General features: G+C 42.8%; 1 protein-coding gene across 5 annotated transcripts; it reads right to left on the reverse strand.

Annotated features, from left to right (window-relative positions):
* Positions 1-546: 546 nt before the first annotated feature.
* On the reverse strand, positions 547-5,108 carry LOC109768766 (uncharacterized). 5 transcript variants are annotated; one of them, XM_073496580.1, is made up of 5 exons: positions 4,264-5,092; positions 3,807-4,142; positions 2,761-2,851; positions 1,725-1,843; positions 547-1,062 (listed from the first exon to the last, which is right to left on the reverse strand). In XM_073496580.1, exons 1-2 carry the CDS (start codon positions 4,369-4,371, stop codon positions 3,864-3,866), a joined length of 387 nt encoding a protein of 128 aa, XP_073352681.1. In that variant the 5' UTR covers positions 4,372-5,092; the 3' UTR covers positions 547-1,062; positions 1,725-1,843; positions 2,761-2,851; positions 3,807-3,863. The 5 variants fall into 5 exon arrangements, with proteins under 5 accessions (XP_073352681.1, XP_073352679.1, XP_073352680.1 ...); XM_073496578.1 differs by having other exon boundaries at positions 547-1,625; XM_073496579.1 differs by adding an exon at positions 1,546-1,625 and having other exon boundaries at positions 2,761-4,142.
* Between the last annotated feature and the right edge of the window lie 7,144 nt (positions 5,109-12,252).

Here is a 12,252-nt window from a genome sequence, read left to right on the forward strand (position 1 = left end):
ACCAGCCATATATGCATGTAGTGATAGGATTTATCTATTCATTGCTCTACTGTGTTATATTGCCAGCATATTCCATGTGCTGACCCATTTTTGGGCTGCAACGTATTATGTTGCAGACTTTTCAGACGACGGGAAAAGATGCGATAGGTCATTGTTGTACATCTCAGCTATGCCGTTGAAGTTGATGGACTCATTTATCTTTCAAGTCTTCCGTTGTTATATTATTATTTAGATGGCCTTAAGCCATATTTATTGTAATAAGTTCTCTTTTGAGACATTCGATGTAAAGAGTATGTGATTGCTACTTTGTTATAAATCCTTCGAGTACTGTGTGTGTCAACATTACCGATCCAGAGATGACACTGAAGCACAGAGACTTGACTGTTTGAGGTCGGGTCGCTACACACATACACATGAACCGATTACAAACAAACTTGCACACGGCCTGACAAACAAAAAAACACACCAACTGACAAAAAAACAGTACACATGAACTGATAATCCCCATGACTAATGGTAGAACTTTGTTGCACCCAGGTTCAGGTATTTATCAAAAGTAGAACCTCTCAGTTTTATTAAATCGAACTAATGTTTAGATGTTCACCATTTTGGCCTACAAATCAGAATACTGATAACACCAAATACTGACAACACCATATATGTTGAAGGTCGACAGTACAGAGTTACATAAAAAATTCTAAACACCATATATGTTGAAGGTCCCGTCAGTACAGAGTTTCAGAACAAATTATTTGTCCAATGACAACGTAAGAGTCACGACCAGCAATCACAAACAACAGGACAACGTAAGAGTCACGACCAGCAATCACAAACAACACTAGCTCGACCGCGGGCATGTGTGTGCGGCAAGGGGAGGGGATACTCCGGTGCTAGATGTGTAGAGACAAGAAGCTCATGCGTAGAAGACGATGGATGACTTGCGTAGTAGGCCTTGAACTGCTTGTCTGATGGCTATGGATCATCCAAAATCCTGACCAAAAGATCACATTATTTTCACCAAACTAATCTCTTGAACTTGCTCCACGACAATCTTTGAACCTCCTACAAGAAAAGCCATTATTTTAAAGTTCATATGAATACCTAAAACAATGATCACAAACATTTACCGAACATTATTTTAAAGACTTATGCAACAATAATTAGAACCATAAAAATAGGGTGAAACTATGGTAACTACATTACAAATCATCTAGATTCTAGCAATAACCGTTTTGCATGATCATTGGCATTTGGAATAGCATCCAACAACTATTAGAGTTCTATAAGACCGCATCTGTACTTATTTTTGAAGATGTATTTGTACTGCCCAAAAACATAAGCTGAAGCACAAAATAAACATTTAAATACATTGGTGCTCACAGGAATAGTCATACACCTAGAGAGCATGTTCTTTTCACATCTTCCCAACTACTCAATTGGCAAAGCAGCACATCTACGCATTTTAATAGCAGGAGCAAAGAAAGAGAGAGATTGATATGAGAGAGTGTCGTTGAAGCACGCAAAGGACTCCCATCAGCACTCAACTTGGCCGGCTACCAGCAACCATGCTGGATATGCCAGTGGTGGTGCGGCATGGCTAGAGCAGGCCACTGGCTGTGCGGATACTGATATTCCAACACATCATGTTAGCGCACCAGGGAAATAGCAAGTTTTCCATAAAAATGTTATCCATACTAGGTAAGACCAAAGCTACAGGACAATACCTTTTCTTCAGCTAGCTACTACATGCTACTGCTCCTCCTGCAATGTAGCATCCCTGTATCCTCCTTGCGCGAGCAACCATTGGGAGCAAGCGCTGCCACCGCTCGACACATTGAACCACCTGTAGGAATCAAAGTGAACTGAAGGGATTCAAACACATCAATGGACACATGTACTACACAATAATTTGCACCTGTACTGTCCATAACAACAAACTAACATAAAAACAATTTGTGAAGGAAACAGTTCTTGAAATCTGGTTGAGCTTAAACTGTTCAGATTTTTGAACTCCTGCAGCAACTATACTTGAACTTGCGAGACACATTTTTTGAGAGCAACTTATGTTCAGAATACGCTATTGGAAAGAGGAATCGGGAACACACTAGGACACATAGGCAAGCTTGAACTGGTAGCGTCATTGTTTATATTTTTCTAATTGGAGAATAACATGCGACCTTATAGCATTTGAGCACTTGAACTTGTAGCCATAGAAATAAGAAATATAGATGGCCTCCGGCCCGTGGAATTATAATAAATTTGTAAATACTAGTACTGCAAACCAACATTTATAAATACTAGTGAACTTGAACTTATGGTATCTCGACATGTGAACTGATTGTGTTACAAGAACACGCACGAAAATCAAAGGAAGCTGATATCAGTACATGTCAAAAAGATAATCAAGTTCATGTATATTAATTATGAGAAGTTCAAAAAGAAACTTCTAAAAGTTTGTACTAAAAAGGTGCATACTGCATAACATCCGGCGAGGAGGACCATACTATTGAGGACACACACACACATTCACAGAATGAGGAGGCTCCCATTAGGAACATTCAGAGGCATGCATCTGCAAGTTGTTGCATTGCTAGTACCCATGTCATGGCAAAACAGATATGCCATCTCTGCTGCATCAGGCAGCAGTCTCTGAAAGCTAGGAACAAGGTTGATTTGCATCTACTACTGTCCATTGCTCTCCTCACTTCTCACACACACATGAAAAAGCTATTTGTAGAAAAAATTTGAGAGAAATATTACCCTAATTAGTCTCTGAAAGCTATCTTCAGAACTGTTCACAAGGATGCCAATGATGAACTGAATCACTTAGTTTTGTCTTCTTCCCTCAGATCTGAATCAAGAGTAGCATCAGTTCAATTAAAAAAATTGACAGTTCATGAATTTGTGCTAAGCAAGCATAGCCCATTAGCACATGGAATGCCTCGGTGAACTGCACTCACTCAGTCCCCAAAATCAAAAAGAAATTACAGAGGCGGGAGAAAACGAGAGAAAAGCTTCTGACTGCTGCGTTGTTGAAGGACCCCTAGTTGAACGGCCTCGGTGGCGGCTGTGAACGGCCTGGGGGCTGTTTTCTTGTTGCTCGGTGACAACAAAAAATAGGGCTTGATTAGTTTCAAGGCAAGTTGGCTGGAGATTTCTTTCTTTCTTTGGATCCAGAGATAATCTGTACAAACTATGGTGATGTGTTTGTACTGCCCAAACACACCTGCAAGATAAACTGAAGGGGAGCTCCTTCACCTGCAAGATGAACTGAAAATGCACGCCAAGGCTACCTGAAGAACCACCATATGTTGAATTGAATATACACCAGAGAAGAAGCATGAACGTCCAAGGTAACTCTATGTTATACAATAATAACTGAGTATATATGTCCATAAGTTGAATGTTCATTTAGTAGTGAAGTACCCCCAGCCCCTGCAAAGTTTCAAATTTACTTCATCTCCACATTTTTTGTACTGAACGTGCCACAAATTTTGAACTTTCTAGGTGTTGCAAGCAAAGTTCCTGAAAGTGAGCTTTAGATTTGCTTCATCTCCACACTTTTTTCTGAACTACACTAGCCACGTAATTTACATGAACTTTTTTTCACATGCGAATATGAACAGCAGCAAACGAACATTTGAGCATTTCACAAGCACAAAATACAATGCAATTCTTTTACCTGAGTTTAGCTTCAGTTTAAAAAAGAAGGGAAAGATGGAAAAATAGTAGTTATAATTCTTGTAGGCATTTCAACAAACAATGGAGGGGCGTCCAGGGGAGAAGGCATGGGGATCATGCATCACCTTGGACTGTTGTGTGTGCTCAACTTGGATGGCTGTGCAGCGCGTATGGAATCTCTCCTAGCGCTGCTCGTGGACGCCGTCGACAGGATAAGAGGCAGCACCACTCGTGGACGAGCAGTGGCCGCCGGGAGGAACCCGCTCGTGGAGGGCGACGACGGGATTCGAGGAGCCCAGCTCATGGACGCCGAGGAGCAGCAGCCGCCAGGAGGATCCCGCTCGTCGACACGATCGAGCAGCCTGTCGAGCTCGGGTGAACAGAAGAACAAGATACATCCGGTCGGTGACCCGGTGCGAGTAAATCCTACTGCTACCGAGACTGATGCGCGTATACCAAGGCTGCAAAGAACAAGAGAAGCGAGGCAAATAAAAATTAGATGTCGGATCTTGGGGAGGAACTACTAGTAGTTAATGACGGAGCAGGGGAGGGGAAGCAGGGGAGGGAGGTAGGGGAGCGTACGTTGAGCTTGAGGAAGTCGGGGTGCTTGTGGGTGCCGGTGCGGAGGTCGATGCCGGTGCGGAGGTCGATGTCGACGAAGTCGAAGTCGAGGCCCAGCTCGTTGAGCATCGTGGCCACGCGGGTCACGTTGTCCGAACAGCATCATCCCATATAGCTTGATGGGCGCCATCTCCACCTTTCTTGCTTCCTGCTCGCCTCTTGCCTGCTTCTGCTTCTGCTCTGCTCTGCTTCCCCTATCTGCTATCGCTGCCTCTCGATTTATATCGAGCTACTGAGGGAGCGCTGGTGAGTGCTGACCTGGGGCTCCTCCTAGCCCGTGGACGCCGAGGAGCAGCAGCCACCAGGAGGATCCCCCTCGTCGACACGGTCGAGCAGCCTATCGAGCTCGGGGTCTGGACGGTGGAGCTCAGGGGTGGTGACACTGCTGGTCACGCGGGAGGTTGGGCGTAGCGCGGCGGCGTGAGAGTCAGGCGCCAGGGCAGAGGGGGAGGCGGCGCGAAGAGGCAAAGGGGAACGGCGGCGGCGCACGAGAGAGAGGCGGCGACCGGCGCGGGGGACGGTGGTGGCGTGCGGGAGGGAGTTGGCGGCCGGCGCGAGGGAGGAAGTCGACGGCCGGCGCGCGGGATGGAGGCGAGCAGTGGGTTGGGGCCAGTTCCGGGAGGCAGGGGCAGGGCACGGGTGGATCCATCGGCGGCCAGTCACGGCGACGCGCACTCCCTCGCTCCGGCTGACGCCGTCGCTCGCTCGCCCGCGACGACTGCCTCCGGCGGTAGGAGGCGGGTTAGGCTGGGGTGGGTCGGGTGGAGTAGGCCGTAGACACGTCGCGCCTAACAGTATAGCCCTGTCCTATATATATACTAGTAAAATGCCCGCGTTGCCACGGGCTTTTAAAAAAAATAAGATACTACTCATTGAATTAATATTACCGAGAACAATGTCGTCTAAGCTAACTCACATCTTTTTTTTAACAGTCGGCTAACACACATCATATTATCAAACACAATAATCTTAGAGCACATACAGCTGGTCCCCTCAAATCTGCGGACACGCCCGATCATTGACCAAACAGGAGAGAGAAGGAAAATGGCAACCCAACCCGACCCCTTATATCATCCCCGGTCTAGGCTATCCGCAAACTCTCATATTGACCCCAAACATGGGGAGTATATGAGGCTCATAGACGTGCATGGTCGATCCGCCATGTAGGATGTGGCCCATCATGGACTACCTTTTCTTTCTTTTCTTTCTCTCTCTTCATCTCCATCAAGCACATGCACGTCACCGGATATATAAGGGACAAAATGAGGAGTATGATTGCATGAACGGACAAATAGAGGCTCAAAACGGACACTGACTGGGCGCTTCCGTGGACTTTTAGGGTGCGTGGATTTGCTAAATCCGGCTATAGATGCTCCTATTGACAACTCAAACAGTCATGTTTTTTAGTTGGAATGGGTTTTGTTTTATTCATTCATTTCAGCACGATCCGAGACCAAAAACATCACGAATACGATCTGATATGTACCTGGCCCAAGTTTCACATAACTTATTTGCACAATTCTCTTTAGTTAGCCAAAGAGAAGCTCCATTAGTCAAGCATCTCACCCATGCCACCCTGAAACTCCTCTCTTGATCGCATGCACTCCTTTACCTCCTCAGCAATAGGCCATAGATTGATCTATCAATTTCCGAGCTTCTTAATTTAGCCGCCACTGTTTTTGAGTCTGCTCCAAGATAAGCTTTGCCACGTCCAATTCACGTGCAAGCTGAGCTGCCCATCGTATACACCGGACGACATTCCATTATGGAAATCTGGTAGAGAGGTGAACATCTACAAGGCTATAAATCAAAACGAACAAATCAACTATTCATAGATACCGAATTTAAGAAGCTCGCAAAATGTTACTGCTATAAAACTGTATAGTGCTACCCATCTTCATGTTGTTCCCTCCGTTCGTTCAAATTGAAAATAAGTAGAAGAAAATGAAAAAAATGAAAAAGAAAAAAAGATTACAAAATACTCCCTCCGTTCCTAAATATAAGTCTTTTTGGAGATTTCGCTATAGACTACATACAGAGCAAAATGAGCGAACATATACTCTAAAAGGCGTCTATATACATTCGAATCTAGTCTCTATAGTGGAATCTTTAAAAGGAATTATATTTAGGAACAGAGGTAGTACATGTCTCGTGCATACAGGAACTTCAGATTTTGAATAAGCTTATGCTTGTACTCATCTTCCAGTACTATATCATGAGCCAAAGTAACTAAACATCCTCCATCACCTCTTGCAAATCTCAGAACCTCCAATCCTTGATGCACTAAACTGACTTTCACCACAACCAATTCTTTCCCTCATCGTCCCGCTCGAATGAAAAGGAGACTGAAAAGAAAGCGATATGAGTACATCAAGGAATCAGATGAGGGCTATTGACAATCCATAAATCCTATGAGTCCTACTAGTGGTATACATGAATAACCAAATGTCATTTACAATTCTCCTGAAGGTGGGTAAATAGAATGTTTAACCAAAGCACATCTTACAACCACATATTAGAGGTTCGATATCTTTCAGGCCAATTGCAAAAAATGATGAACACTCTGACTACACTAAGAGAATGGATGCGACGTGATGTGAAACATATACTGACATTGCATCATGTAAAGGGTTAGTGGTGGTACAGATTATTTGTTGTTATTAGCAAATCCTTTTCGATACCATGGATGACTAACACGATGTTGCAATCAATTTGTCATTAAAGAGACCAAAAGTTCTTTTTTTAACCAGAAAGTCCTTGCGCTGGAGTTCAGACAAACCCCTCAATAACATGACCAAATTTGTTTTGACTCTGTTTATCACATATCAAGTACAAACCAGCAAACATACAGACTTGTGAAGCTGATAAGAAATCATGAAAGTTATTTGAACTTGAAACTAAAAGTCCAACAGAGGAGCGAGAACTAACCTTGTTATCATTTCTCTAAAGTCTGAACCTCGCCTAGTTCTTGGTCCAATGTGAGTATGCTTCAGAGATAATGATTTCTTATGTAACATGCGCTTTCACATCTGAAAGAGCTACAGAATATGCTGACAGACCGTGCACTTCATAAATCAAGCGCATAAAATTTATTTCTGTCGTCAATATGGAAGATTAAACGTTAGTTCAAATTGAATAATACATCAGAATTGTCATTTCTGACTTTTCATCCATCACTGAATAAAAAAGGGTCAATGTCCACTGACCATGCAGATGTCCTGACCATGGGATATTTAGGCTGACGTAGATTGGAAATCAAAGCTACAAAATGACTAACACAGCGTTTGGATGTAGATATTGAGGCCTAGATTTCGACATTGGCATTTGGTTGCTCGAATATCGCTGTTTGGTTGTGCTTGACATTGAGTCATGGAATCGAGGCTCAATATCGAGTCGTTCCCTCTTTCACATGCACTCCCTCCCGACCAATTCGGAGGCCCTGACCTTGGTTTTCACTGATATTCGCCGATCGCTCCAGCCCGCGACTCCTTCGCCCTCACCCCTTCGCTGCGCAGCCATCAAAATGGCACAGTAGCCCGCTGCCCGCGTCGCCGCGAGCGTCACGGCGGTGCTGGACTCCGCCACTGACCCGAGCTCGAAGACTGCAGGGTTCAGCTCCTGCTCCGGCCAAACCACCGCCACCTCATGAGGCCGGCAGCGACTACCCAGGTCTCCGCACCACCCCATCTAGCCCGGCGGCTGTTACCTGGGTCTCCGTGCCTCCCGCTCCCTTTAATGGCTGCTGGCTCGGGGCCGCTCCGGCAAGGCACAGCGGAAGCCCGTCGCTGGTGTCTGTCGCTGTGTGCGTGGAGTCCGTCATTGTGTGCCTGAGTCCGGTCCTCTGTGTGTTTGCTCTCTGTGCGCATCCCCTACTTTGATTGCAGGTGCACGAAGCTGAGTTGTTGCAAGCACGACCAATAGCTGTATTTATCTCCCATTCCTCATGAGCATGCTTCCCTTTTTCTGGTCAAAAGATACTTGTATGAAAGTTCATACTTGTACATGTGCAATTCAACGCTTGACCATCCAAACAAGATTTGGAATTGTTTTTTCTCTTGGATTCCATTAGCCAAATATATGAGCATCCAAACACTGGAATTGGCATTGAAACTCAATATCAATATCTTGGATATTTGGCATTGGAGCCAATTCAATGCCAAGCCCTTCAATGTCAACATCCAAACAGAGCGTAAGCAAGTTAGGGATACAACAGAAATACTCTAAAAAGCGATGAAAAACAAATCTGAAGCAACTCACAACCCCATGAATTCGTATTCTCAGTGAGCAAGTGAGTGATGCTGCCACGGCAGGCTAGCACCGAGGGACAATGGTGGCAACCGCTTTCCCATCCAGTGAAGTGTCGAACCCGGAATCTTCAGCTCCTCCTCAACCCTTAGAAATGCTTCTTAGTGAAGTGCATAAAATGATGTATAGAATGATAAAAATATCAATTAATAATAGACGTCAAGAGCATCAATTTTGCAAAGCTGATACCCTCAAACTTTCTAAGGATTGAAATCTACAAATATTCCTTCAAGTCAAATAAACCGGTATATTAAATTTCCCCATGGATAGCTATGTAATCTGCATTAGAGTAAATAATTTTCTATGTTGAGCTTCCAAATCGTCTCCTATATTGAAAGCCTGGACAGTGCAACGTTAAAATGGAATAGCCTAAGAGATACTCCCTCCGCCCCAAAATAAATGCCTTGCCATTTGACCGAACTTCTCTAAACCTTGTACTTGTTATCTATGTTCACTAATTGCCTCATCAGTTGTATTGTATCCTTCTGGAAAATAATAAAACTTTGGTGTGGTTAAATGTCTGAATAGAAAAGGCCTGCACAAGAGGACACCATATTAAAAAAGAAATAATATGTGATACCAACAATCTATTACATCTAAGAATAAATATTATATCTTGCCTAAGAATACAATAACTGCAGGTTACCCATACATGCTGCCCCTCATTTTATAAATTTCTTTTTGCTACCCCTTAATTATTTATACAAGTAAAATAACCATAAGGTACACACCAATGGAAAAAGAATACAAAATCAGATATTCTAAACTAAAGAGAGGAGACAATTTCTTTATAATTTCGAGGTAGATCATATTATATGTAATTTTCTAACCAAACAGATCTTCAAAAATAATGCTAATGATTTGAAGAGTAAAAATATGGAATAGTAGATTTTATTTAATTTAGGTACCACTGAGGAATCAAAAGAATTTTTAGAGCACTCTACTGTGAATAACCAAGCATGATGTCTGATAACAAATAATGGACCGAGCTGCATTTCAGGCCCTTGTCTACCAAGTAGAAAAACCATGGAAAAGCACATAAATATATATAATAGGAATAGTAATCAGATGCTCAAAAACTATAACCTGAACATATCAGTGCTTAAACCAAATTATCTATACACAACCATAGAAACTAAAAGAACCATCTAACAGAACCATGGAAGGCTTAGGTTGCATGTCCTCAACTGAAATGGGTGAGTTCTGGGCATCCTTCTAAGCTAATCTGTTTAACATAGCTCATTAGCTCATGATCAATACTTCATGCATTTACCAAGCCTGCTAATGCTTTTTTGAAGTTGACGTCCCTATTTAAAATTCAAATATCAATTTGCACCAATAAAATATTTCTTGAAGAGTAGGTGCACACGACAAACTGTAGAGACGAAATATTTATTGCATGAAGCAAAAGTAGATGAGCTACCTGTAGATGCAAGGAAATAATGACAAACCGCAACCAGTTCTCCTATCAGTATGTAACTATGTGCCATTAATCTCAATATACCTCACTCTTGGGCGAAGTCAAGATCCATTCTAGATCAGTGCAAGAAGCTTCAATACTAAACCTTCCATAAAATACAGGAACTTGTCCATATTTTACTGCGTCTCCCTATAGCAGCAACATCATAATCTTGTGCCGCTTGCTCCCTTCTTCTAGTTTCAGCAAGAAAAATTATTCAGTAAACTATAATTGAAAAAGTTTTGGGAAGTAGGTCGGCTCGGTGTGAAGCAATGGTTTTAGGTAACTGTCTCTGGTTCAAACTTTGCCAATGGGTGTGTATCGTTAACCATATTTCTACCTTCCAGTAAGCACGAAAGATAATTATTCCAAAACTACCTAAGTGAACATCGTTTTCTGCATATATCGAGAAATAAAGATAAATTCCTATAACTACTGGCTTGTTCCTGCAGGATAAAGAAAATGTTTTTTTCCGGTATTTTACCTTGGCAGACATCAACACCATTCTTAAATATGTCTCCACCGAAGTAATCATCGCATGCCCTGTTGGTAAAACATGAAAAAAATCTTATTTATCTGAATTCTCATAGTTCTGCTGTTCCAGATTTAAATACACAAATTTGATGACAAAGCATATTGGAGAGCAGGAAACAACTATAGGTTTCTGAAGTTAGAAAAAAATCAGTGCTTAAATGGCATATAGGCTTCAGGTGAGATCATTTTTTTTACAAAATTGTCCTGTCGTGCTCACGCAATATTATGCATCTAATCCTAGGCATTTAAGTAACCAAATTACTGTGAATAATCTGTGGACACATATTTATCTATTCTGAGCCAACTTCTTTGGATTCCTAACTTGTACAGCTGAATCAAACTCACTGAATCAAGCGGATGCTATGAGCTGCAAGGCTAAAGAGAATATGTTACAACTATTCATACTACAGTCAAAAAAATTGCACACATGATAAATTTTTACATTCACCGGTGAGGAAAGGACATCAAAAGCTGCTACTATATACTGGGTTAAGTGGGTGGAACAAAAATCACAAATCTATACCAAAATAATTTGTATATAGCCATAAAACAAAATCCATTGCAAGAAGATGCTACGTACATGCCTTGACCTACAGCAGCAACAGCAGCCAAACACCAACAGAGAGCACCTTCAATGAGCAGACTAAGCAGCGTGTGGCGAGGGGAAGTGGCGCCACTTGACCACCATACAACACTCATCATCAGGTCAATGTCCACACTACCCAAGCCTCAAACTCTAGGTTCATCTCTTTTGTCAATCTGTTGAGTTGAATTGATGCTCTTGGTTAGTGAGAGACAAGATCCATGGAGGTAGATTGGGTACAGGGGTTAGAACTTGGTCTCGAACTTGGTGTCGGGACGATGTGGGCGCAGCCAGGGCGTAAACCATCAACAACCATATTCCTTGTGCTGAAAACATAGTCATGTACCCTTGTAAATACAATCATAATAAACCTGCTCTAATGTCGGTCACTACCCGTCTCAATTCCCCTAACTCGAGGTTGCAACTTGCAACTTCAAGAATCATTCTAATAAAATCATACCGCGAGTGTTTTGCCATCAGGGGCGATGTCCCTCTCATGGAAGCACCACCTGTCAACTCCAAGCTTCTTCATGAACTCAAATTGAGATATCACCGAAACAGAAATCGAAGCATAAGTTGTTGATTCCAGCCATGGACCTAAGACACAAGATCAGGCAATTCCCATACTTCTTCTCTTAGCCATGGCCAGGGAATTTGTGCCATCCTCCTGTAACGCCCACGATGCGGCTATATCTCCCACGTGTCGAGGCACGACTTAGAGGCATAACCGCATAGTGGTTTTGTCGCAAGAAGGGTCATCTTCACACAATCCCATGTAATGAACAAGAATGGGATAAAGAGTTGGCTTACAATCGCCACTTCACACGATACATAAATATTAATATCATACATCATCCAAAATACAAACATATAGACCAGCTACGGTCAAAATCCAGATGAAAATAAGACAACCCCAAATGCTAGATCCCCGATCGTCCCAACTGGGCTCCACTACTGATCATCAGGAAAAGACACATAGTAACGATCACGTTCCTCGTCGAACTCCCACTTGAGATCGACGCCATCATCTGCACTGGCATCGTCGGCACCTGCAACTGTTTTGGTAGAA

Source organism: Aegilops tauschii, chromosome 4 (assembly GCF_002575655.3).
Source record: "Aegilops tauschii subsp. strangulata cultivar AL8/78 chromosome 4, Aet v6.0, whole genome shotgun sequence".
Lineage (NCBI taxonomy): Eukaryota > Viridiplantae > Streptophyta > Magnoliopsida > Poales > Poaceae > Aegilops > Aegilops tauschii.

What these genes read in the sequence shown, in the direction of transcription:
- LOC109768766 (XM_073496577.1), bottom strand. Translation starts at nt 4,371, where the DNA reads ATGCTCAACGAGCTGGGCCTCGACTTCGACTTCGTCGACATCGACCTC. An exon ending in CCGACTTCCTCAAGCTCAAC is followed by an intron (nt 4,143 to 4,263) that starts GTACGCTCCCCT and finishes TGTTCTTTGCAG; the next exon opens with CCTTGGTATACGCGCATCAG.